The 26,449-nt window shown below is 46.0% G+C and overlaps 1 protein-coding gene across 1 annotated transcript in view; it reads right to left on the reverse strand.

Moving 5' to 3' along the window:
• The window catches only part of DNAH9 (dynein axonemal heavy chain 9), a 190,824-nt gene that overhangs the window by 21,593 nt on the left and 142,782 nt on the right, over positions 1–26,449 (reverse strand). Inside the window, exons 60-62 of the mRNA XM_042883918.1 lie at positions 21,149–21,342; positions 16,970–17,118; positions 14,256–14,383 (exon numbers count right to left, since the gene is read on the reverse strand). Coding sequence (XP_042739852.1) covers positions 14,256–14,383; positions 16,970–17,118; positions 21,149–21,342 — 471 coding nt within the window. The remainder of the gene's footprint in view (positions 1–14,255; positions 14,384–16,969; positions 17,119–21,148; positions 21,343–26,449) is intronic.

The raw sequence follows: 26,449 nt of genomic DNA on the forward strand, positions 1-26,449 counted from the left end.
CTGGAAGGCAATACTTGCCCCAAGAGTCCCTCTGGGTAATTCACAGCCCCAAACATCCAGGCATATCAATTTTAAATTCAAAATAATCAGTATGAATGACCAGCAATTAAGCAAGCCATTTTAGGATCATTTGTGTTCTTGGGGCTGATAACATCCTGTTCATTACAGTTATCTACAGCTGATGAAGTAACATTATTTCCCCAGATCTGCCAAGCCCAAATTAAAACGCTTGCTAATTTTGAACAGACTAACAGTGGGGATCCATTAAGTGCAAGTTAGTGGGGAAAAGTTTAAGAAAGTGGTTTCATAAATATCTTTAGCTTAAAATAATAAATTATTTGTGCAACTAATTACATCTACCTGTGAGAGAATTAAGCAGTTTTATGCAGAGATGGTAAAATGAATACAGACTCACCTTGTTTCCTACACTGTTTTCTAGTTTCCAGGCAAGAAAATAGCTTCTCTGACATTAGGAACAGGTCAGGTTCCTGGGCTAAATCTCCTGTAATGCTAAAGTGTGGTGGGTAACCCAAGGTGGCGGTGCTAACAGGCGCTCTGGAAGGTGATTTATCCCATCCAAAGACAGGACAAGGATCCTGCTAAATTTAAATTAAAAGCAGATGCCAAGAAGATAAACTGCTTGCAGGTGGCAAGGAAATTACATAAAGGAACCATATAATAGGCTTAGAATAAATATATATCATCTATAAAAAGGATCAGAAAGGAGCTCTCATGGTTAAACAGCAGAGTAATGGAGACCATTAAGAGTAAAATGACATTCTTCAGAAAATGGAAATCGCGTCCAAATGGGAAAAACTGGAAACAGCACAAAATCCAGCCATGGTACGGCTGAAAAAGATTTTAAAGAGCAATCTTCTGAAAACCATAAAAACTAATAATAAAACCTTCTCCAGAAGCCAGAAACATATCAGAGAGCCTATAAAACTAAAAGATGAGCAAGGTGCACCCGGAGTGTCCAAGAAAGGCAAGGCCACTACAGAAAGGCAGAATGTATCTGCAGAATGCTCTCCAGCTGCATGCTGCATGCTGAGCTAGTGGCACCTCTGAGGTTCTCCACCCAGCTTTCTGCTCAGAGCAGGCTCAGGCAGAGCAGGCTGCCCAGCACTGTGCCTCTGGGGTCTGGGAATATGTTCAAGGGTGGAGACCCCACCACTGCTCTGTGCTTAACCGCCCCATCAGGAAAATTAAGGATGTTATGTTTAAGGGAATTCCATCTTTCAGTTCGTGCCTTTGCCTCTTGCTTTTTCCTGGGGCATCGCTGTGAAGAGCCTGGCTCCATCTCCTGCACTCATAGCATCACACAGAATGGCCTGGGTTGAAAAGAACCACAATGCTCAGCAGTTCCAACCCCCTGCTGTGTGCAGGTCACCAACCAGCAGCCCAGGCTGCCCAGAGCCACATCCAGCCTGGCCTTGAATGCCTGCAGGGATGGGGCATCCACAGCCTCCTTGGGCAACCTGTTCCAGTGCCTCACCACCCTCTGGCTGAAAACTTCCTCCTAATATCCAACCTAAACCTCCCCGTCTCACTTTAAAACCATTCCCCTTGTCCCATCACCATCCACCCTCACAAACAGCCGTTCCCCTCCTGTTTATCCACTCCCTTCAAGCACTGGAAGGCCACAACGAGGTCTCCCCCAGCCTTCTCTTCCCCAAGCTCAACAAGCCCAGTTCCCTCAACCATTCTTCATAGGACCTTTCTTCACTCTCCCTGCACCATCGGATTTCAACCCACTGATCAACCCCCCCCAATCCTTCAAGTGACAGACACTCCAGTCCCTTAATCACCAGAAAGACTCTTGCACTGAAGCAGCAGATGAAGAGATTTTAGGATAAAATAACAAACAATTTCCCAGGACCAGATGGTACGCACCCTAAAGAAACTCAGATATGGAAGCGCTGCATTGCTGCTCGGTGTGCACAAGGCAAACTGGCAGGAGCTCTAATAAGCAGTGAATTAGCACATAGTGTGAATTAGAGAAAAACAGAAATCTAAGATTTACAGCCCATTTTAGGTAGCTAACGGGGATGTCCAAACATGAGCTTGACACCGTGAACTCCCTCTGTATTTGCTAGAAAGGTAGAGGTATCTCTGAAGCATCGCTCACCATATGCCTGTGTCTCTTCATGTTTAGATCTTAATCTGAATCAGATATTTATCTTTCACTTAACAATACTACTGCAGTCTCACCGGAAAAAATAAAAAACAAAAAACCAAGACCCAAACAATTAACCCACAGGAAGCAAACTGGGAAGCTACTCATAGAGCTGGAGCTGCTTACTGTATGTAAAAATCGCCTGAAGGAGAGAGTGATAGTGAGCTGACAAAGTTAGTCATAAGACAAAGTAATTCCAGGTGGTAAAAATCAAAACTGGTGGTAAAGAATTGCAAAACTATGCCATCATTCTAAGTGGCTGGCTATGATGTGGCAGAAGAAAGAAATTCAGTGCTGACAGATGCTGTGATGCACACAGAAAACCAACCCTAGCTGTGTATATGTAAGCAGTGACGGATTCAAAACTGAACTCAGAGAAGAGATCTTGGAGTTCTTATGGTTATACTCTGCAAATAACAGTTCCATGTTCAACAGCATGACAGCAATCAAACATCAGCAAAGGAACAGCAAACAAAATTTGAAACATCATTATGCTGCTCTATGAAAGCATGGTGGGCCTTCATTTTGAATGCAATACCCAGTGCTCATTTCTCCCTCCCAAAAAGGATATAACTTCCACAGAACAAGACACTAAATGGGTCTGGACTTGCCAATTAGGAGAGATATCAGGGTGGAGGTGATGAATGAGGGATAACAACATAGGGATGAGCAGAGCAGTACTTTTTCACATGATGCATAACTAAATTGCAAATCCATTGTCGCGGGGCTCTGTAGAAGCTGAGACGATCAGAGAATGGAGCTCAGCTTCAATTCACAGGCAGAAAAACCACTGCATCCTCATCCTAACTGTGCACCCTTTCCCTCAGCTCCTGCCTCTCCCTTCTTACAGGCAGGGAACTGGGCTAACAGCTTTCATTCTGGCCCAGCACAGTGTTTTCGTGGACTGATGGCACACAGGAGCACCAAGGCCTGCGTGCCACCTGTCACTTTTGCAGAAGAACTTGTAAAGAATTGTAAAACCACAATTTGTTTTTTTTGCCCTACCTATACATACATGCAGTTATCATGGTGAAAACTGACTTACAGGCTCCTAATAGTGACTGCAGGGTACGTGGATCTGAGCCCCAGCTCCGTAAGCACTGCAGCTCTGGATCAGCAACTCCCATCCCACTGAGCACAAAGACAGAGCTCTGGGCTGTTCTGTGTCACGCAGGCACAGCTGCAGCCCACACTGCCTTCACAGGTGCTCTCTGCCTCTGGATCTGCACCAATTTTCAAGGGAAAGGTGCATGCCTGCAAACAGATGTCTGCCACAGAACCAATCCCAGCAGGGCATCACGGAGAAGGTGGGTGACCATTTCCTAAACAAGGTGCACGCACTAAAATAAGCTAGCAGAGCAAGTGTGCAACTGTGTCTAAGACTGCAATGTCTTCTAAAAATGGGTGCTTAACTATTTCCATTTCCTTCCTCTCTGTGGGGCTGCATATAAGGTGCACTGAGATCTCAAGGAAAACTTCTACATTGTCTCCTTGCCCAAGACTCTAGATGTAAGTACCAACCCCCTCCAGTTTGGTAGCTTTTTCCACACAATTTTATGGGGCTGTTCTGATGAAATGGATTTTGAGGTGTTGGGAGAGCTGAGGAGAAGGAGGACAAAGGAACCGTGTTCTGAGAAAAGCCACTCCATGGTGAACAACGGCCATATGAAGAGCAGCAGACAAAATGCAATTATAGCTGGCTGTTGGTGCCCCATTGCTTGTCTGATGCATTTACAATTTCAAGAGGCAGGTAATTCCCAGGGTCCAGGCAACCAACACACTCTGGAAGTTCAATAATAAAGCAAGAGTGGATGAAAACAAATAACCGACGTGTTTCGAACATCTACAGAGATTCAGTAATTTGGGAGATCAGCTTAACGGAATAGCGTAAGAAAAACCCAGCATTAGGTACCAATTTAATCCCAGACTGTATACCTGATCCTTTTTATTTTCATCTTTAATTGGTAGTTTCTTCCTTCATCTGTTTTGATGGTGCTAGATGGCTGAAAAATAATTGCTTTAGCTTGTGTTGACGTGACACCAATGACCACTATCTGTCAGCATTGCTGCCTTCAGTATTTCAGCCAACTTAAGAAACATTTCTCATCTAAAGATAGTCAAAGCATTTGTGTATTATACTTTTGTGATGGAAGGGGTGGAAAACAAGCAGGAAAATATAGATTGGTACCCAGAATTCATGATTTAATTAAATGAACACATCTGCAAGACAGAGGTGGTTCAAACCTGCCAAATTCTCTATTGAAAGAGACACCATGGAGGGGATTCAGAGTTTTGAAGGAAAATTAATTCTCAGCAGTCAGATAACACAACTTGACAGAACATGACTAATGACAACCTCTGCGGTCATAATAATTCAATGTTGTGTCAATTACCAATAATGGCAACACAGAATGCTGCACTGACACCAACCACGGCTGAGCGACTTGTTTATCCAACAGCCCCCTCCTCTCACTCATTTGGAAACCCCTGCTGGTTTCACGGGCTGCCTGTAGCTCTTCTTGGGAGAAAGAGGAGATAATGAAGCCCTGACCCCTTCCCTACAGCTTGGGGCTTCACACACTGCCAACAGCATCTCCCTAAATCACACTGCACAGTTTTGTGTCCTCCCGATTCCCGATGAGCCCCAGAAGACACATTTACCCAAGGCAGCAAGGTAATTCATTACTTTATTACATTTTTTCTTCGCAAGATTTGAGGTCTGAGAAAGAGCTCTCGTGTGAAGGGCAGCTCCCCAGCATCTCACGTCTTTGTCTGGCTACCATCTCAAATCCATGGGAGTGTTACCCCTCTTTATGAATGGAAAGATAAAGAAGCAGGTGGGAGCCAAATCCTGACAAAGGAAACAGCTGAAAAGGAGGTAGAGAAAGAAATCTGAGATATGCTCCCATGACACTGACCACTACCACTGCGACACGCTCCCTGCTGTCCCCTCTTTGCATCCCAGACTGATGGAGCAGCACAGAAGGGCTGGGGGAACCTGCAGGAACATGGGAATGCCAGAGGTTTCTCTTCGGGAATTCACTTCCAAGCACCTCTGTGTGCTTGTACTTCAGAAGGCAGGACATATATCACAGGATGCAAGTGTTCCTATGGCAACCATCAGAAATAGCACCACGTATATATAAAGCAGCACACACTCCACAATGCACTCCCTTTGCTGATAGCGACTGCAGATCCTTCACAGCACTGAAGCAGCTCTCTTGCCTTATCACAAATCCCTGAGCAGTGGGAATTAGCTGTTTGTACAAAGCCTCCTCCTCTTATGAGATGCTCTCAGAAAATAGTCACTGATTTTACAGCAAGTGTGAAAGCTGGGCTTGGCAGCCCAGAGATGACCCCAGTACTTTAATTACACTGCATCATGGTGTGGTATATGAAAGGATGGGGGGGGGGAGGTCACTGCTCCCTGGCCATGACAGCTCCCAGTGGTGGCATGAGGTTTAATCACACAAGGTCACAGAGTCATAAGGATTGGAATGGACTTCTGGAGACCCTCTCGTCTAAATCCCCCTCCTAAAGGTTCTCTACAGCATAGGTCACACAGGAAGGTATCCAGGCGGGTTTAAATATCTCCAGAGATGGAGAATCCACCACCTCTGTTACAGTGCCCTGTCCCCTCAGACAGGACCTCCCCAGGGCAGAGCAGAGGGGATGGATCACCTCCTTCGCCATGCTGGCCATGCTCTTGGTAACCATTGGCCGCCTTGGCCACCAGAGCACACTGCTGGTTCACAGTCACCCTGTTGGCCACCAGGACACTTCGGTCCTTCTCCACAGAGCTCCTTCCCAGCAGGTCAGTCCCCAGTGAGCACTGATGCACGCGGCTGTTCCTCCCCAGTTGCAGAACTCCACTCTCGCCCTTGGTTCCTCTCTGCCCACTGCTGCACACTCGCAGGAAGTGAGGCTCCATCCTCCATCAGCCAGCAATCATGGGAATGCTGCTACTGAACTTGGAGAACAAACTGGATAAATACAGACCTTCCACTTCCAAACTGCTGCCAACATCTGCTCACAGGCCTGTAGCTCAACATGGAGAGGGGCCATATCAGAGCACAAGAAGCAGCTTCTGTCACCAGAGAGATGCTGGTGTTCAACCAGCTGAGTAATTACAGCAACCTATGTGAAGTCTCTGGACTTCAGTACCTACAGCCTAAGTCTTTTCAAGCCCTAATTGCATGAATAATGCTTGACAGGGAAGAGCACACTTGATTCCTGCAGTCGGCGCTGCCTTAGCCCTGCCTGCATCCCTTACTGTCCAAGGAATCCCTCCCAAGGAGTACGGCAGCACATAACAGTGAGTCCAATGACTTCATTGTCCGTTAGCCTCACCTCTGAACACGCCATCCATGGTGTCAATGCACAGCCCTGCGATGCTCCCCATCACCTCACCTGGGCTGGGCAAGCTTTATATCTCTCCTCATCAGCTTAGCCACTAAGAAGTGATGAACATGAGAGCACTGCTCAGCCTTTTGCTGCACTGGAAACTTTACATTGCTTCCCCCTTTTTGCTTGTGGTGACAGACACAGAGTCACAGATTCACAGAAGGGTTTGGGTTGAAAGGGACTTGAAAGCACACCCAGCTTCAATCCTCTGCCACAGGCTTGTTGCTCCCCACCAGCTCAGGCTGCCAAGGGCCCATCCATGTCCTCAAGTACCTCCAGGGATGGGGGCACCCACAGATTTCAGGGCAGCAGTGCCATGGCCTCACTGCCCTCTGAGTAAAGAATTTCGTTCTAACATTTAACCTAAATCTCCCCCCTTTTAATTTAAAACCATTCCCCCTTGTCATATTGCTATCAGACCATGTAAAAAGCTACTCTCCCTCTTGTTTATAAGATTACTTTAAGTATTGGAAGGCTTCAATGAGGTCTTCCCAGGACCTTCTCTTCCCCAGGCTGAACAAGCCCAGCTCTGTAAGCCCTCACTCACTGTGACCACAGCTCCAAATGGGGTCACGTACTCCTTTTCTGCTAGAAGTTGAGCAAAAACAGGCTGATCTATGATCCTCCTGCTGAACAAGGTACAGAGAAGGCTGATGCAAATGGCAGGAGGAGCAGAAGACAAAGTCCAAACGGGCTGGCCTGAAAATTTAGCAGCACTTCCAGGATGCCTGCAAGCATTGGACTGTTTTTAGAACAGTCTTACAACAGAGGTTTCCAGGGCAGTCTTATGACAACACCAAAGCTGCAGTATCTACATAAGCATTAAAAGCCCAACAGAAACTTAATTCCATCCCAGATCAATACCTACATTACCTGCTGGTCTGTAAGTGGATCTGAAAGTGGAAAAACTTGTGGATGGCTTCTGTGACATGAGGTGGGAAGGAAAACATCTGTCTGATAGCCAATACATTTCTCTAACAGAATGGAGAAAAACTCACGAACCAGAACTGAAAGTAGAATGGGTAATTCTCCTTTTATATACACCTAGGAATGAAAGATAATGTGGCTGGAGGAAAAGTGGTTCCTTCTTTACTGAAGCAGAGGCATAGTGTCAAATGCTTGTGTGTGCCTAGAACGGACAACACATCTCATAAAGGACAATATCTCTCATGCTTGCAGCTAAGTCTAGTGATGCATTGCACAGAAAAAGTCTCCACTGTGTCTATCATGCATTAAGAAGTGCTCTGCCAACATCTGACTCTCATACAGTTTTGTTCATTGTTACTTAGTTTAGTGAATCTGACTCACATGAATCTGACTCAGTGAAGCAATACCTATGAAAATGGAAAGATGCTCAAGAATTACATTAACTTGATTGCAAAGAGAGGGAAATGACATTTTAGCTAATGGATGAAGACTACAATTAAATTGGGAATGTCTAATGTCTGAATTCTTCTCTGCATCAGTTCATCCAGATCTGCAGTTATAAACGTGTAAACAAATTTCATTGTTTCTTTGCCAGTAGGTTGAGAAATATCACTTGGTGCAATGACCTCTGCCCTGGGAAAAAGCTTCAGAGCAGGGCTAGAGAAGGAAACCCAGCCGACACAGCTCATGCTTGTATGTACTTAGGGCTCTCTGATGTGCAAAGTTCTTTTCTCCCTAGGTACACGAGATTGCATGCATCAGAGACCTGACCTTCACATCTCCTATCACTTTTCCTTGTTTCTGAGCACTGATTCCAGCAGAGAACCTCCCCTCCTCAGCTCCTCCATCAACCAGATTGAGGATACCGCCACCAATGCACTCCACAAACCTCCTCAATTCAGTGCCCTGCCGCATCGTCCCTCCAGCACTTACAGGGTGGCTGAAACTCCCCATGAAAAGAGAGAGTTTCCAGTGCCAGCGAGGCTTCCTGACCTGTCTGAATAAGGCTTCACCCACTTCCACCTTCCACAGCAGTCTTCAGCAGAAACCCACCATGGCCTCACCCAGACTGCTCTGCCAGACGACCTCCTAAGCTCTCAGCTGACTCTTCAACCATCCACCGGCATTCCTGCTGCTCTCCATGCATGGCAGCACTCAGTGAGCCATCCCAGCACATCTATGGGATCTGGACCAGATGGCAGCCCTATGGCAGCACGTGGATCTGTAAGTTCTCCTGTTTGTTCTCCTTGCTGTGTGCAAGATGCTGGAGCTCAGTGCAGCTGGATGTGACCTCTACCAAGGCAACTAGGAAGGTGCAAGGCTTTCCTCATGGATACCTTAGAAAGGAGATATTTTTCCCCCAGGTTTCATTTGTCAAAACATTTACAGACTCAGTTGGCTATCTCAGCTTCCCAATTTGTGCCTACAGAGAACAGAAGATACATCCTTAGGACTGGCCTGTAAGGCAGGTGCCCACAGCTATTGACAAGTATGCTGCCTACAACAGGCTCACCACACAAAGCAGTTTGCCCCAGGTCTGCATGCTTTCCCAGGACTTCCCACCCTGCTTTCATGCAGTCACAGCAGCATGTGCTGTGATGTTAGCTGCCTACAGAATCAGAACAGCAGGGAAGAGAGGAAATAATACAACATACAACATCCATACCAAGACCCCACCAGAACAGTTCAGCTTTATCACCACACCCATGAGGAAACTGTGCTGAACCTTCAGACAGTGGCCTCACCTTCCACTCCCAGTTCATACCTGCTGCTTTCACAGCAGGGATTTCTCCTGTCCAAAGTTCTTTTTCCTTTTGCTATTAGTCCTGAGCATGTGATTTTGCACTATTCTACTAAATTTCACCCTATTTCAATTACTGTAGTCCTACAGTCTGTTCCAGTTACCTTCTATCACATTTCAATCTTCTTCTGTATGGACTACACTTCTGGTAATCAAGCATCAATGCAAAGCCATCAACACACAGTCATTTCTTTGAGCCTATGCAATGTTTTAAGTGAGATCAGTCCCTTGGCTGTTCTTTAGCAGTCCTGCTAGCAACATTCAACTTCTACAGCATCCCTAATGAATCCCTGTGTGGCACCTGCAGCCTTACTAAGCTCACATCTTTATTTCAGTGAAGCTCAGGGTTGGAAGGGACCTCTGGAGTCATCTGGTCCAACCTCCCTGGCTCAAGGAGGGCCACCAAATTTATCTTCTCTATAACGTCAGTAATCTTCATAGTGCAAACCACCCGACAGACCTCATCCACCTTTACAAATTCCTATTACAACTGATGCTTCTACCTGTGTTTCTCATTTCGTCCTTCAAAGTTTGTTCTGAAACTCTGCATACCGTTTAGACTAATTAGTGTGCTCCAATAATTCCTCTCTGTTTTGGAAGATGTGCTAAATAAGCCGTTATTTTCTAGTCAGATGGCATCCTCTGATTTGACAGATTCATCACAAAAGCTTGCAATGGACTCGCAGTTTCTTCTATCAGTGTTTTAATATTCAGAGGCATAGATTATCCAGCTCTCTGAGTCCAGCACATTATTCTCTTTGATCTGATTTTCCTCCTACTTTTAATAAATCTTGTTTTCCAGAAAAGTACATTTGCGTGGGTTTTCAACAACCAGCCCTCAAGGACATCAAATCTTCCAACCCTGGGAGTGAGCCCTCACCAAACTCCCACAGCCAAAGCATTCCAGGCAGGGACCAGAGGATGACAACAAGTGACCTGGGGAGATGCTGTCAGAGGAATTCTTGCGTTCACCTCCAGGCTGTGAAGAGCTTTCCATCCTTGGTCAGATCTCACCGTTCCCTTCATGTGACACATCGTGAGCCACCGCGTCGTGAGCTGGTATCCATCATCCAAATGTTTGCACCCAACTCCATCCCCCATCTTGAAAAGTAAGAGAGAACAGGGTTTCCTCTTGATCAGAGCTAAAGGAAGAAGCATTTGGAAACCTGGAAAAGAAACCTGCTTTCTGATGAGATGTCCTGTGAGAGGATCGCATCCTTGTGACATGACAGAACCTTATTTCTCCCAACGTTATCAGTGAGAATCCAGAAACTATCGACAATTTCTTCTACCCTGAGAACAACATCAAGGTGTTGCTGGTGAGGCGACACTAACAAATGCATTTATTCACACCTACATTGTTTTCTTGATGTTTGTAATGGATTTTCAGCACTCCAAAGCACCTGGACTGCATGCTCGATAAAACCTGCTTTAAAAGTACTTTATTTGTAGTTATCTCAGTTTCTTTCTCATGGAAATGAAGACCATTTGAACTGCTGGTAACAGCCTTTAGTGAGCTGCCCAGGAACCAAAGATGTTCAGGTGCTGCCTGCTGGGGGTCACTCAGCCCTGCTCTGACCCTAAGCCCCCCTCCCACTAATTCGGAAGCCTCTCAGCTAGGGCACTTTGTCCCTAAATCTTCTTCTGACTGCCATAGTGTAATTACAAACAGCACTTGCCCAAATGGCAACTCCAGAATTCTCCTGGCACCAAAAAAGTTTTGAGAAAAGCATGACTTGGTGCAAAAATCTAAAAGAATATGAAAAATCTAAGACTTTCCTCAGTTTTTCAGGTGTAGTTTCATTGACAGACCCCTTCCCACCAGGCCCTACGACTGCTGCAAACTGCATGTGACAGTCAACAGGGGAAGCTCAGTGCCACATGGAATGGAGGTGCACCCATCTCAGGGAAAAGCATGAGACTGAAATTCTGTGCCTTTACCACGGCCAGAAAAATCTGTTTTAAACCCTTCCAAATTCATGATCCAGGAGATTCAGAGGCTGAGCCTGATATTAAATGGATTTCAGAGGAGCACAGAGATTTTCCTTGATTCTGCAGTGCTAGCAGATGATTCAGAAAAGAGCAGCAGCTGGGCCAGTACTGAGGTTCTTCTCTGTGGCTCTCACTTAACATTTCCCTCTTCAGCAGCCTCATGTTTGCCATAGATAGGCTCCTACTCTGCAGCTGGACCCTCTGTCTGTTTAGAGAATAGTGATGCCCACATATTCCATTCTCTCATCAGCTGTGACACTGCAAGGCAGTGCTGTGCTAGTGGCAGGGGCAGGAAGCACTGCTGGCTTGGCTCTGACACATGGGTATGTCTCTTTCCATGAGAACGAAGGGACAAATGCTCTCTCTTGTTCTGCCCTGTAAAATGATTCACTCATGAAAACCTCCATTTTCAGGGTGAGCTGAAACACTTTCAGGTTCCCCAGAGAGTCATTTGCTGCTTTTCTTAATTTGCCTCCTGCAGTGCTGGCTGCCATCCAGCAGGCAATGTTGGCTGGTCATTACAACTCGGGAGGAATTGGCCCCACGTCAGCAGCCCTTCAAGGCACAAGAATAGCAATGCTGTGGCTGTAGTACAGTAGGGAGTTCCCAACTGTTTCAATACCCCATAGCAACTGACTTCCACAAAGCCAATTGCCTGACTCTTTATTGCTTGTAGTACTTGACTTCTGGTTTCAATCAAACTATATGTGTAAAAGTCATTTAGGTGATCCCATCAAGTGTTTGTCTTGGAGCGTGTATATGGGTTGATACAAGTCAGCAAATTCAATGGTTGTAAAGGGAAGCTCAACTCCATGTCACCTGAAAAGCTGTTCAGTGGATGATGAAGTACAGAAGTGAAGCTAACAGCTGCTTTTGCCCTGCTCAAAAGCAAATAGGAAGCCTGCACGTAGCTGTCCTGTGGATGGATGGCACACAGGCTCCAAACAGTGAGTTTGATTTACCCTGATTGCCTGGAGATCTGCTCTGTCTTCTCTCTTACTGTAATAGCAATGATCCAAAATGCTCGGATGTTTTTGCATATTGAGTTGTCTGTGTCATTCCAGGTGCTGTGTAAGTGAACTGCAGACACTCCTGAAGCAGTCTGCGTGGCACCTGTCACCAGAAGCCTCGCAGGAAACATCTTGTCAAACCAACTGCCATATGGCAAGTATTTGCAAGTATTCCCCATGACCACCTGTGACTGAAATGACAGGAGCATCCTTTGTGATCCTTTGTGGGACTGTTGCTCACTGATTCCTGCTGTGATGAGTTTAGATACTGATGCTGACTGGAGTAGTCAGCATTTCAGTCCTGAAAAAACGTTCAATCTTGCAAACAACTTTGTCCAGAGAATGAACTGCTTTCAGATGCATTTCTGTTGACCATAAAAGAACAGAGTATGAGCTGCTCAAGTTAGGGGACAGCCATGTAGCACCTCTTTCTCATTATACATGAAGATCCAGCCCTTGGAAAGAGATGGGCACAATCTGGAGCTGAGCAGCTCAGCCCTTCTGATGGGCAGCTAAGCTCCCTTGCTCTGCTGTCCTTCCACACGTCTGATCAGGACCTCAAAAGCAGAACCTGGAGGGGAATGGCACAGCCAGCCTCAAGCACCTGCTGGATGTTCCCAAGCCTGTCCTGATGCAAACCACCCCTCAGCACCATCTGCTCACAGGCTCTGCCTGGATTGCTCAGGAGGTCAATGACTGCAGGGACAGGAAGAAAGGGCTCTGACTTCTGCTCAGCATCAGTCTTGTCTGTGTTGCTTTCTTCTAAACCAATCACAACATAGAACTAAAACATTTATGTGCACAGTTTCATCAGTTTTGTGCTGACAGCAGAGAAAATCCCAGGTGGCCGATGCCCCCAACAAGACCCAGCACTGGTTTGTGGCACCCTGCCCTCACAGCCACTGCTGGCACCCCTCAGTTTCTGCCATGCATCAGAATCTGCCAGCAGCCATGAGCTGAACTCCTCTACGAGCCCCAGGGCAACCTGCCAGCTCTGTACCACTGCAGATCCCATGCAGCAGCTACTCCCCATTACGGGAAAGAAAACCAAAAACTTCACTCTGCAATACTGAATGGAAGATATCTCATAAGTTTGCCTATTTTTTCACCGTCTTAAAAGTGGATGCCAGCATTACAGCTGCCTTTATTAAAAGCTCCTGACAAGCTCAGAATTGTCTACCTTGGAGGAAGCTTGCAGCAAGAGCATGAAGGAAGATCAAAATATCAATGGCATTTCATTTAAATCCAGAACGAAGCCCGTAGGCTCAGAGCAGGACACCAAGCATTGTCTGAGCCTAATCCTTACACAAACAATTCAGTGATAATAAATGTTTATAAAATCCACATCGAGGAAAACAGAGGGATTCCCAAGAACTGAGATGAGAGCTGCATATTAGCAAACCAAAGCACTCACAGAATAAGTGACTCAAGAGAGCACTTGAAGACAGTGCTCCCCTCACACCTTGTAAGACTTGGCATCGTTTGATGAGAGCTGTAAGCATTTACCTGTTTTGGGATGCATGAAGGCATCAGCTCCACTGATAGCCTCTGCCTTTCGTACGGTGGAGCATGCCTTCTCTTTGCTCATCTAAATACACAGCAAGTTTGGAGTGGTGGAAAGTGAGCAACTCTAACAGCTCTCAAGAACATTGCTCCTTTACATATTTATGGAGCAAACAGAAGCACAGGCAAATGTAGCACCATCTCCTTTGCCAGCTCTCCTTACAACTGCACATCCTGCAGAGGGCTCACAGAGCAACAGAACCAAGATGACAAAGACTGATAAAAAGCAAAAGATAACAGCAAGAAACAAGCAGAAACCAGTGATTTGAAAACACAGGTAATGCCTTGTTCCATCTGACGAGAGAACTGATAACTGTGTTAACTCAGTCAGCACCTGGACACTGGCAGAGCGACCAGCCTGCTTCCAGATAGACAGCAGTACCTGCAGGATCACCCAGTGCCCCTCTGCTGCAGCCACGTCCAGAGCTTGCTCAGCAACCACCTCCTGGCCTTGTCCCAGGGACACATTGTGGAAATTCCTGTTGTTGAATGTGTAACCGAGTTTTCTCCCTAGAAGAAAAAGAAAAGAGCGGTGTTCAATGCTTTCTAATTGGAACAGCAGTAGCCACGCTGAGTTTAGCCTCATCAAAAACCTCACAGAAGAGCCATCACACTTCTCACAAGAGTTATCTTGTCTCTCTCCCTGCCAAAGCACTGAAAACAGCACTGGCTTCCTCCAAACTACTTTTAATTACAGAGTGAAATCAACACAAAGGTAAAGTGCCTCTTGTTTAAAGAACATTATTCCCCTGTAACCTTGTGCAAAAACATATTTTACAGCTGTAGGAAATTAAAATAATTTCCTGCTGATTAAATAAGCTTTGAACAAGATATTGTTCAGTGGGGAAATGTGCCATGTGAACGTGTGCTCAAACCAGCAGCGAGGGCAGGAGCCCTTTTGGTTGTGAGCAGGCAGCAGAAAGGGAATGGGTGGCCAGGGCTTCCAGGCAAGTTTTAGAATAAAACAAGGAAAAGATTTGTCTAGCAAGCCTGATCTCTTGGTACAAGACTGGAAACAGATGGCAATACATAAAACAAACATCCGATCCTTTCCAGTTGTTTACACTTTCCACTTAGCCTTACTAGATAAAAAACCCTGGGACACCGTTTTGCCCATCTTTGAGAACTTCCAGTTTTCCTTCTCACTACGTCTGGCTGCCAACCAACTCTGAGAGCTGCTGATCTGTTCTGCACGGAACAGCGCTGCCTTCAGGACCCATCCTCCCAAGGAGGGATGAGGCAAGTTCACAGAAGGCAGCACGATCACCCCAGCCAGGTGATGCCAGGCTTCCTCCTGCAGGAGGGAGAGCAGGGAGTGGGGCAGGCAGCTGTCCTCACAGGAACACTGGGTGGGGAAAACACTGAATAATGAGTCTGGACAAATCCCAGCAAGGCAGGCCTAAGGGCAGTGCAGCTGCACCAAAGCAAGGGTTTCATTGTGCCAGATTTCTCTCATTTTTATTTGCTGTAACCCTTCTGGCTGACTAACCCAGGTGCTCAGCTACACACAAATATATCTTACCATTCTGATCAAATAAGTCACAGCTGGAATTTAATGCTCCATCACACATAACAGGAAGTGACAGTGAGAGACAGGAGCATCAGTGTGCTCCAGTGGGAAGCCAGGCACAAGGCAGGGCCTTCCCCACTGAGTCCCCTTCAATTCACAGCAGTGAGACCTGACACAGGGGCAGAAAGAGAACGAAACAGAGCTCAAAGCCCAGAACTGCCCTGTGGCCCAGCAGCACTGCTACTCATGTACAACTTGAATGGTGAGGTGCTGGAACAGCTGCCCAGACAGGTTGGGGATGCCCCATCCACTCCTGGAGGTGTTCAAGGCCAGGTTGGATGGGGCCCTGGGCAGACTGGGCTGGTATTAAATGTGGAGGTTGGTGGCAGCCTGCATGTGGCAGGGGTTGGAGCTTGATGATCCTTGAGGTCCCTTCCAACCCAAGTCATTTTATGATTCTATGACTGCCTAGATTGGCACTGACTTGAACATTATTTGGGATGACCCAAAGGTGCACCACAGAGAGGAAAACAAACCTGCAGCTCAGGCAGGCAGTGCTCAGATACCACACACCCTCACGATGCCTCAGATCGGTGCTGCTGGTTTCTCTGCTGGGGCTGCCAGCCCTGCTGAGCATCAGCCTGGAGATCTGCCCACAATAAACTGGCCAGCAGTTCTACTGTGCTAGTCTGATACGAAACTCAGTTTAGACAACACTCCGAACTGCTGGCAACATTGCAACATTGCTTGTCCATGAGCAATGGTCTTGGAGGTGTGGGTAGTGCATGGCTGGAGAGGGAGAAAGGACACCTGAGAAGCACAACAGCAATGTGCACCCACCCTGAGGCAGTGCCCAAAGGCAACCTCAGCTCCAGCGGGACAGAGCTGCTCCGCTGTACAGTCTCAAAATAAGTGCCTGCAATGACTTTGACTTGGCAGCAGTGCGGTGTGAAGCTGTCCCCATTTCCAGATGCTCAGGCTGAAAACAGAAATGCTTCTGAAGTGAAGCTGAGACCTGGAGCCAAGTTCTGCACATCAGCAGCTTCACAGTGCAGCACTGGGCTGCATCACAGCCATCGCTGGGCTCTCAAATTGCAAAACCTCCAAGGTGCACCTGGGCTCTGAGTGTGACAGCACACCGCCAGAGCTTCCACACTGAAAACAGCTCAAGAAGGATGGGATTAAAAACCGGACACTCTGGCTCTAACCAGCAGGATGCTACAGGGAGCTGCTGCTTATTTTTAGCTACCTGGCAGTGTACTGGATATCTATGATGTAAATCATAGGTTGTGTACAAAACCGGCTCAGAAATTGTTGCAGTGTGAACCACACTGGGAATCTCAGCATTGCAAGAAAGAGACAAGTTTAATTTAAACTTTAGATGAACATCCAAAAGCCTTGAAGGAAGAAAACGAAAACAAAAAAAAGACCAAAAAACACTGAGAAACATCACATCCTCTCACAATTATCTATTTTTACTGGATTACTCAATTATCTACAAACAGATGAGGAAAAAAAACATCATGCCAAGATACTTATGCAGAAGATACAAAACAGTTCTGTGATATCAGCCATGATTCATTTACCTTGTTTCTCCACATCCTTCAGTGGGTCAACACCTGGGGACAGGATAAAAAACATTGGGGTTGCAGGTCCCGATTCCTCGAAGGAAGCTGCAAAATCCAGGGGTCTCCCAGCCACGTATTTACTGCCGAGCTTCTCTTCTACAAAATCTCTGTCAAAAAGAGAAAAGTTTTGCCAATCTACTACAGCTCAGGAAAGAAAGCTTCCCATGCAAATAATCAGCTAATTCATTTTGCTTTTGCTGATTCAAATAAATGAGAAACTCAAATAAATGAGGATAAAATCACTTTAGGAAGAGTCTGCAGCCCAGGCTCTGGGATCTATCCCTTGCTAAGCAATTTCTGGCACTTCCTACAGGTGTGAAATGGCCTGTGGTACAGAAACATCTGTGGTGAACAACCAAGTGAGAAGGACAAGCAGTGGGACCTTGCTGCTGCAAGCACGGGTTTGGTAATTACACAGATAGGAGAGAAGAAATAGTTAAGCCAATGCACAGAAAAACCACAGCATGCTTTTAATCCAGTTTGAGAGGAAGCAGCATTCCTTTAGATTTAGCTCCAAAAGCCACAAAAAGTCTGGATGATTTAGAAAATTGCTTTGTTCTGGGAAGATAAAAGGGAAGAGCTCTAAGAATATCCTGTGCGTGTTGCTGAGTCTCTGCATGAGAGTCACAAGGAAAAACAGAACGGAGCGAACAGGAGCTGCCTGAACAGGGAGCAGAGTATGGAGAATGGCCAGGCTGAATTTCCCTGGGGTGAGCTTACCAAAAATCACTGCTTTATACAAAGATGGTACAGTGAGCATTGATTCAAATGCAGGAGCATCACATTCAAAGCCCAGGAACAAGCAGTTGCTTTTCTAGTAGAGATGCATGACTCAGCCTTTTGAAAACTCGGTACCAGGGGAACAAAAACATCAACCAGTTTTCAACTTGGGGATAATACCAGAATAAGGCAGCCAAATTCTTTCTAAGAGAGCTGAGAGCCTTCAAGGACAAGTGAAAGGCAACTGGAATAGAAATGCCTAAAGGGATTGCAAAAGGAAGAAATTCCAATTTGTTTGGAGCCTCTTCAAAGTAGATTTTTCTGGCTTGGGTCAAGATCTGCTGAAGAGCTGATGGAGACGTTCAGTGTACAACATCTAAGAAAATCCATGAGATACAAGGTCATAACATTGTACATGAAATAATGCTTTGGAGATTGAGAAGTACAATGAACGTGTCCTGAGGACTCTGAAATGAGTCACAGTGCAGGAAAGCAGAGGCTGCCCTCAGCGATGGGGATGGAGGCTGCTCTCAGTGCTTCATAGAGGCAGCCCACAAGATAAGCAGGAGGACTTGAATAATGGTGCCATCATTAAAGGCATTCTCTTCAGATGTGTTGAGTGGCTTGCAGCTTTTCTATGCTCGATGCAGTCCCCCCATAGGTGAGGAGTCCATACATGTGCCATAACTGAGGCACAGCTTGTGCAAAGATCCCCAGGGATCTGCCATGAGAAGTGACAAAAAGTATACACAAAAAATCTGTACATGGGCATAGGGAGGATGACTCCAAAGAGCTTTCAAGACCATCTTTATAATTCTGGTAAGTGCAATGTGGGACACAAAGGGTCTTTCACCTTTCTACACAGCAGCTAGAGGTTAGGTCAGGATATCTTAGGGAATCTAAAAAGCCCCTGGGCACCTTTGTTTCAGTTACTGAATTCCTCCGTGACCCCTTAAAGGCACTCAAGCACTTGCCAAGCACCTATTTCAGAAAGGCAGGAAGGTTTAAATGGCTTTAAACTGGAAAAGGGTTGATTTAGATTAGATATTAGGAATAATATCTGTGAGGGTAGTGAGACACTGGAACAGGTTGCCCAGAGAGGCTGTGGATGCCCCCTCCCTGGAAGCATTCGAGGCCAGGCTGGATGGGGCTGTGAGCAACCTGGTCTAGAGGGAGGTGTCCCTGCCTACAGCAGTAGGGTTGGAACTACATGATCTTAAAAGTCCCTTCCAACCCAAAGCATTCTATGATTCTATAGTCATGGCAGTACTTACAGTGAGTTCACTGATGATCAATTAGGTATTTAGCACAGCAAGAAGAGATCAGCAAGTTGAGAACTGCAAGACAACTTCTGGCATCCAGTAATGTTGCAGAATAAACTATCAAAAAGTCAATTAATTTGATCAGATGCAATGATCAGCACTTCTGGCTGAATCAGGGTTGCCAAGGCTGAAGTCCTTAGGGCAGGAGATGCAACTCCTTAGTGCTCTGCTGGAAGAATCCCCGCTCTTTCAACAGTAACAGACTCAACGTGGTTTTGGAGACACATGGAAGAAAGGGATACCAGGGGACTGCTGCCCAACTGTGTCATTGTTATTGGGGATGCTACTGCATCGAGTTCAAAGACATTTTCTTTCTGTCAGAGTACCAGGTTTTACTGACAGAAGGACAGATGAACAGATGTGGGTGTTTTTCAGAGAGGTGAATCTCTTAGGAACACCAACTATCTTCTCTAATGGATCAACACCTCTTCAAGCCAGGCTGCTGGCTGAAGAAAGGTCTGAGGAGTATGATACTTTCATGGAGAAAAAAGGAAGTCAAAGGCATTTTGGCTGGCATTGTAACCACTAAGAATTATCCATTTGGTTTGGGGGAGGTTTCTTTCCCTAAACAACCTGGGCAACATAATCTGGAGGGTGACAACCAGTCCACAGCAGGAGCATGAAAGGACTTTTCCAACCCAAGCCATTCCATGGTTCTCTGATACAAAAGCTCTATCTAGAATGTTTGGGACTACTTCATGACTGTGTTGAATTTCAAGAAGAATTTTAGTCACAAGCATCTACTGAGTCGTGGGGAAGGCACTGTAAAGAGTTGCTATTTGAAAAGGTTTATGTTGTAACCTATCTCTAGGTAAGAAACACCACCAAAAAAAAACATTTAAATGTTCTCATGCAGACAGAAAAGCTTGATGTGCCCAAGCCCTAAAAATATTCAGTCAAATTTTTGAATTCAGATTCTCTTACCTTCTCACAAAAGAGAAGTATGAAAGGAATTGAAACTTTATGTTCCAGCTATTTTTGAGCTATACAAGTACCACATTTTTGACTGAAAGGAATGAATTAAACTTGCTTAAGTGAAACAGGCACTTAAAAGCTCAGAAGGACAGGAGCGTGTTTTACTCAAGCTAAACAGCAAAAAGAAGAGCAATTCTTTAAGCTGAGAGAACGTACAAAGGGTCCAGCCCCAAAACAGCAACTAATGAAAAAGAAGGTAGTTTAGAATGGTATAACGATGATAAATTTCATCATTTAATTGAATAAAATGCAGTAACATTGGCCATAGTGATACTTCACTCAAAATCTTGCCCATGTTTTTCTGTGCACCTTAAAGCACAAAGAAAAGCGTAGCTCATGGGCTGACAATCACACCTGCCAGACGGTGGAGCAATTTAAACTATCTGAGCGGCAGTGGAATAAGAGGCATTGCAGAAATGTCAGATGATAGACTACCAGCACAAGGAATGAAAAAACAAGTCCTAATGGAGTCAAAGACCTTTAGTTTCTCCTGGAACAGCCATATTAGCCATAGTGCCTTTGCATATCTTTATGAAGTTTAGACTTGCCTGGTTACCTTTAATACATAATTTACAACTACAACAATCACAACAAGTATCACATAAATTTTGAATTAAAAAAAAAAACAAACAAAACAACAACAACAAAAAAAAACACACAAAGCAGCTCCATAAAACTTCCCTTTACTTCAGTACTTTATTCCTGCACCTAAGGAACAACGGCCATAAGCAGTCTAGTCAACAATATTGACCTTAATGAATTCTAGAAGCTATTTTGATTACAGAAAGACTCCAGTGAATATGTAAGACCTCTATGACAATGCCTGTTTCTGACTTGGTATGTCTGCTCCCCACCTAGTGCTGGTAGTACTGCTTCCATCACCACTGGCCATGCTGGGGTTCGATTTCCTTAGGCAAGAAATTCCAACTGAATGAGAGGTGTTGACAGAGATAACTCATTCAGCAATGACCCCATTACAGAAAACCATTCTGTAAAACTTATACTCTATCATAAATGAAACCAAACATATTTCTGAATTACTCCTGTTCCCTAGAAAACACAGACGTCGTGTCGCCTGGTAAGCAAGAGAATGGACTGAGACAGGGAGAAGTGCCCTCACCGGACGGCGTAGGTCATGCGGTCGGGCCGGACGGCCCTCATGATGCACAGGCGCTGCAGAGCTGACTTGTTCTTCCATTCCTGGGGGAACTTCTCCTTTTCAGGACACTCAGATTCAACAAACTTCTTCCACCGTTTTGCTGAGCCCTCAATATCCCGATCCAGGTTTCTGAACTCCTCCATGGATGAGAGAGCCTGGAAAATTCAAGGAAGGTCTTCAGAACCATAGAATCATCAAGGTTGGAAAGACGTCTAAGATCATGTAGTCCAACCACTGGCCCACCCCCACCATGCACACATCCCTCTGTGCCACATCTCCACGTTCCTTGAAAACCTCCAGGGACAGTGACTCTACCACCTCCCTGGGTAGCTGTGCCAATGCATTACTACTCTTTGTAAGAATAAGTCCTTCCTAATATTCAACCTGAACCTCCCCTGGCACAACTTAAAGCCATTACCTTTAGTCCTGTTGTAACAGAAGAACAATCCTATGTGCACTTGAGCTGCTTTTCTAGTTTTATTGTCTGCTCATGTTTTGCTCCATTGGAAAGGTCATAGCTGGAACCTGTGAGCCACAGGCAGAACCTCGCCAGGATCAGATCTTGTCTGTTTTCCTTTTCCCACCTCTGTTGTCAGCACACTGTCACATCAACAGGTACCAACCAGCCCAGGACATTTACAGGACCGCTTCAGGGTGAGAGGAGCAGTTTCATACCTGTGGAATGTACCCACTCTGAGGTTTTTTGCCACCTGCATTTTCTGAACTGGCTGCCCCAACAATGTCAGATCTGACATCATACAGCACCCAGCACAGCCTCCCCAGATATTCTCACCCACATTACTGCAAAACCTTCCCCATCCAGTGAAGCCATGGCTGCATCCACATCCCCTTTACAGCACAGTCACTGCGATATGGGAGTTTGGAATTGACAACAGAGGAAAATTTGGCATCATCTGCAATGCAGCTTTCCATAGCTCAAAGTGAGAGGAAATCTGCACTCCTTGTTTCAAACCTGGATCCCAACCAACTTGGGTAGCAGGCACTCGCTACTATGAGCTATTCCAGAAACGAGTGATTTGGATGGGTACTGGAAATGTTGAGCTCACCTCTGGCAGGACAGCACACTCACCTCTGACAATCCTGTGAGCTACAGGTCTGCAATGCCACCTTGCTGCTCCAACAAAGAAAACTGTGCAGCCAAAATCATAACTGATGGTAAAATCTGCTTTTGGGCTTTGGGCACTCACACAGTGAGAAACCACAGTGCTGAGACTCCACCATCCAGTCAAGATGACCATAAATCTCTGCACATGCACTGCAACCCCAAGCAGTTGGGTGCTGCCTTGGTACTTACATGTTCTACATAAACATGTACAGACTGCTGTGACAGTGTAATTCACAGTGTTCCACTTGCCAAATACTAACAAGGATTCACTCATTGGTGTTACAAGCCTGTAGCAGAACAGGTAGCTGTGGAACGTCCCAAAGTGATGTACAGATGAGCAGTGGAGGGAATCATTGGTAATTTCAATGAAAATGCATCTATTTTTTTAATGTTCCTGCCACGGCAACTATGAACAGTACACAGAAAATACAAGTTGTAGCAAAATGTATTGCGCAGCTTGTAAAGTTCCTGTGGATTTCAAGTGAAATTCTCACTGAAACAAACATCTTGAGGACATTTTGCACAATCTGAAGCTATGAGCAGTTGAACATGAAGAGACAAGAGGAGTATAAGACAGCGAATGAGCCATTTTCTGTAGGAACAAGGACACGCTTGCAGCAGAGCTTGTTGATGGGCAAAGGTGTTTTGCACCATTAATGTTCCAGCCCACATCCCATATAGCTCCTCCACAAAAAGAAAGCACCAAGAAAGCGCCTTGAAAAATGTTGGTGTCACACCTTGTTGAGATCAGCTGAAAAAATACACGCTTACCAAAGGGCTTTGAAAGTCATGTAGATGCCCTGACAGCTGCTGAGATTGCTGTGGACACAGGGCTGTTGCAAATGAGGTGGAAGGCACCGGAGGCCAGACTGTGCTGATGGAAGGAAAGCTGCACTTTCCTTTCTGGAAAGGCTTCCCATGAAGAACCTTGGTCTTTCTAACTGACTGAATTTATTCAGAAGCCATGCTCCAGCAAAAGGGCTCCTTATAATGAATGAGTTCATGTTTCCAGCAGTGAGAACACCAGCAGATGATGGAAAGAAAGAGGTCACAAAGCTGTTGGCGGTGGGTGCCGCTGACACAGGATGTTTGCTGAACACAACACTTGTAGCATCACAGAAAAATGGTTGGAGAAACCCTCAGGAGGTGGTCAGTCCAACCTACACTTTTCCTCACAGGGCAAGGGCTCCAAGACCACAGCCAGAGCTACAGGAACACAGAGATGCTTTTATACATGCTCCTGAAATGTATCAAGCCTTGTCCCAAGTCACGATTTCATTAACAGCTCTACAAAGAAGAGAATGGATCACTTGCAATACCACTCAGCAGCCACAGGCTGGGCTGGCTCACCTCCATGCCCAAGGCATGCCAAGAACTGTGTGAAAAGCGTGAGCGAGGCAGGGACCCAACAGATGCTGCTGCCATGTGTGGATTAGCACTGATGTGGAGAAATCTCAGAGACAGAAGCCACAGCTCTAGCATCAGCACCACATCGCAACTGAAAGCACTGTGCAGAACACGAGAGACTGAAACCTGCAGCAACACAGCCTGCCCTGTATTTACTGCCTTGTTCTTGTAAATACATCTGATGCACCTCTCCTGGCTGAACACAATACGGTGCCAAATGCTGAATTCCATAGACTCATCAGCACAAGTGCTTGTGTAAAACGTTTTTAAGCTGTTGACTCTTGAAGTGAATTAAAGTAAAACTTCAGAACTTTGGCTACCGCTGCTTCGAGAAGGCTCTTGATGATGTTACCAAGAGACTCTGAAAAACTGCTTTCTTCTTTCAAATTGACAGACAGAATCAGAGATAATGGCTTCTCTCTCCCTGAACAACATGTTGCAGAATTAAGAGCACTCTAATAGCAAGCATAAAGTATGTATTATATAAACTAACACTGAAATTTTCATTAGTCAACAATTTAAATTGCATTTATTAAGACTGATGGTGTTAATAAGACACGTTACTATTTAAAAGCTGGAGCAGTGAAAGCTATCTCAATCAGTAACCCTTCTGTGAATATCAATTACCCTTCAATATTTCCTCTGTGATATTATCCAAGAATCTTTGGTGATAATACACCACAGTTTCCAAGCAGCAAGAGCAGAAGCAGGGGCATGAACTGGAACAACCAACCTGTACAGCAATGGCTATTTTTGTCAACACAGCAGAGAACAAACCTGTCATCCAGAGTCGTCATGGAAATTGAGAGAGACAAAAAGCATTAACCAAAATAAAACATGAGCAAGAGGACTGGAGGACTGCAGTTCCAGCCTTTGCAGCCCACGCTGTGTCTGTCCCCGATGGCTGGAAGCAGGAGGGCCTGGGGTTTCTATCTCCAAGTAAGACTTTGCCAGCAAAACAGGGCTCTTTGCACATGTCAAGGCACGGATCATTGTTTTCTCAAAGAGTGATTTTTCATCCCCTGAATCACAGACAATTTGCTTTATCACTTCAGTTTTCTTTGACAGTTCCTCATCTAAGTCAGAACCAACTTTAAATTGGAGCTGAAATGTCAGCAGTTCTGTGAATCTCACAAGCTCGCAAATGCAAAGCACTCTTTCCCCCTACAGCTGTAGGGAATACAACATACATCAGCCATCATCTTGGAGAAGGACACCCTTCTGCCACTGCAGAACAGCTGCAGATGTTCCTACATGGGGACACTGACACACAGCCCTTCGGAGAGTCAACCTGGGGCCAGAAGGAAGAGGGAATTGCTGCCAAGAGCCCCGAGAGGGGGACGTGAGAATGCCCCGAGCTCCCAGGCAGAAGGGCACAGCGATGAGCAATGATGTACTCAGCTCTCCTCTGCTTGCTGCCCCCGGGGCACAGGATGAGCCCCCAGGGGAAAGAACGACTTCCAAGCTCTGGTGTCACTGCAACCTCATGCAATTTATCTTCTGGTGCCAGACACACTGCAACGAGCTTTTGTAAATTTATTAGAGAAAACACACGCCCTTATCACAGAAGGCAATTATTCTCAGGACGCCATGTGGTCAAAACTGGCCCCAAGTTCAGATGTTGCTTCATAACATTCATAACATTTTACTGAATCTAAATAAAAAGGAAGATTATGTATATATATATATATATATATATATATATATAAAAAGGAAGTGCCTTTATACCAACGCACGCAGCCTGAGTAACAAGCAGGAGGAACTGGAAACTGTGATGCACTCGGGAAGTTATGACCTTGTTGCTATCACAGAAACATGGTGGGATGACTCCCACAATTGGGATACTGCCATCGACGGCTATAGACTCTTTAGGAGAGATAGGCGAGGTAGGAGGGGTGGGGGAGTTGCTCTCTATGTCAGAGATTGGATAAACTGTGAGGAGCTCCCTACGAGAAGCAGTCAGGAACAGGTTGAGAGCCTGTGGGTTAGGATTAGAGATGGGACAAATATAGGTCAGCTGGTGTTAGGGGTATACTACAGACCACCTGATCAAGGGGAGGCTGTTGACGAGGCTTTCTTGCTCCAGATGCGTGAGATGTCTGGCTCACGGGCTCTTGTCCTGGTGGGGGACTTCAACCATCCGGACATCTGCTGGGAAAACCACACGGCGAGCTGCAAGAGCTCCAGAAGGCTCTTGGAATCCATTGATGATAGCTTTCTGGTTCAGGTATTGGACAGACCGACCAGAGGTGAAGCGTTGCTGGACCTGCTGCTCACCAACGCCGAGGAGATCATCAAAGGCGTCAAGGTTGGAGGCTGCCTGGGCTCCAGCGACCACGCCCTGGTTGAGTTTGTGATCTCAAGCCATGTGGGCCTGGCAAAGAGCAGGACCAGGACACTGAACTTCAGAAGAGCAGACTTCAAGCTACTCAATGGATTGCTGGCCAAGATCCCCTGGCGCGCTGCCCTCAAAGACAAGGATGTTGAGGAGAGCTGGCGGCTCTTCAAAGATGCCCTCCTGGAAGCACAAGAGGTCTCCATTCCTCTGAATAAGAAAGTGGGCAGGCGAGGTAGGAAACCGGCTTGGCTCAGCAAGGACCTGCTGAGAGAACTGAGGGCGAAGAAAGGGGTGTACAAGCTCTGGAAACAAGGCTGTGTCACCTGGGAAGAGTACAGGAATGCCGTCCGGACTTGCAGACGTGGGATCAGGGAAGCCAAGGCGCAGGCAG

Source organism: Lagopus leucura, unplaced genomic scaffold (genome assembly GCF_019238085.1).
Source record: "Lagopus leucura isolate 7727_CA_CO unplaced genomic scaffold, USGS_WTPT01 Super-Scaffold_100040, whole genome shotgun sequence".
Classification (NCBI taxonomy): domain Eukaryota; kingdom Metazoa; phylum Chordata; class Aves; order Galliformes; family Phasianidae; genus Lagopus; species Lagopus leucura.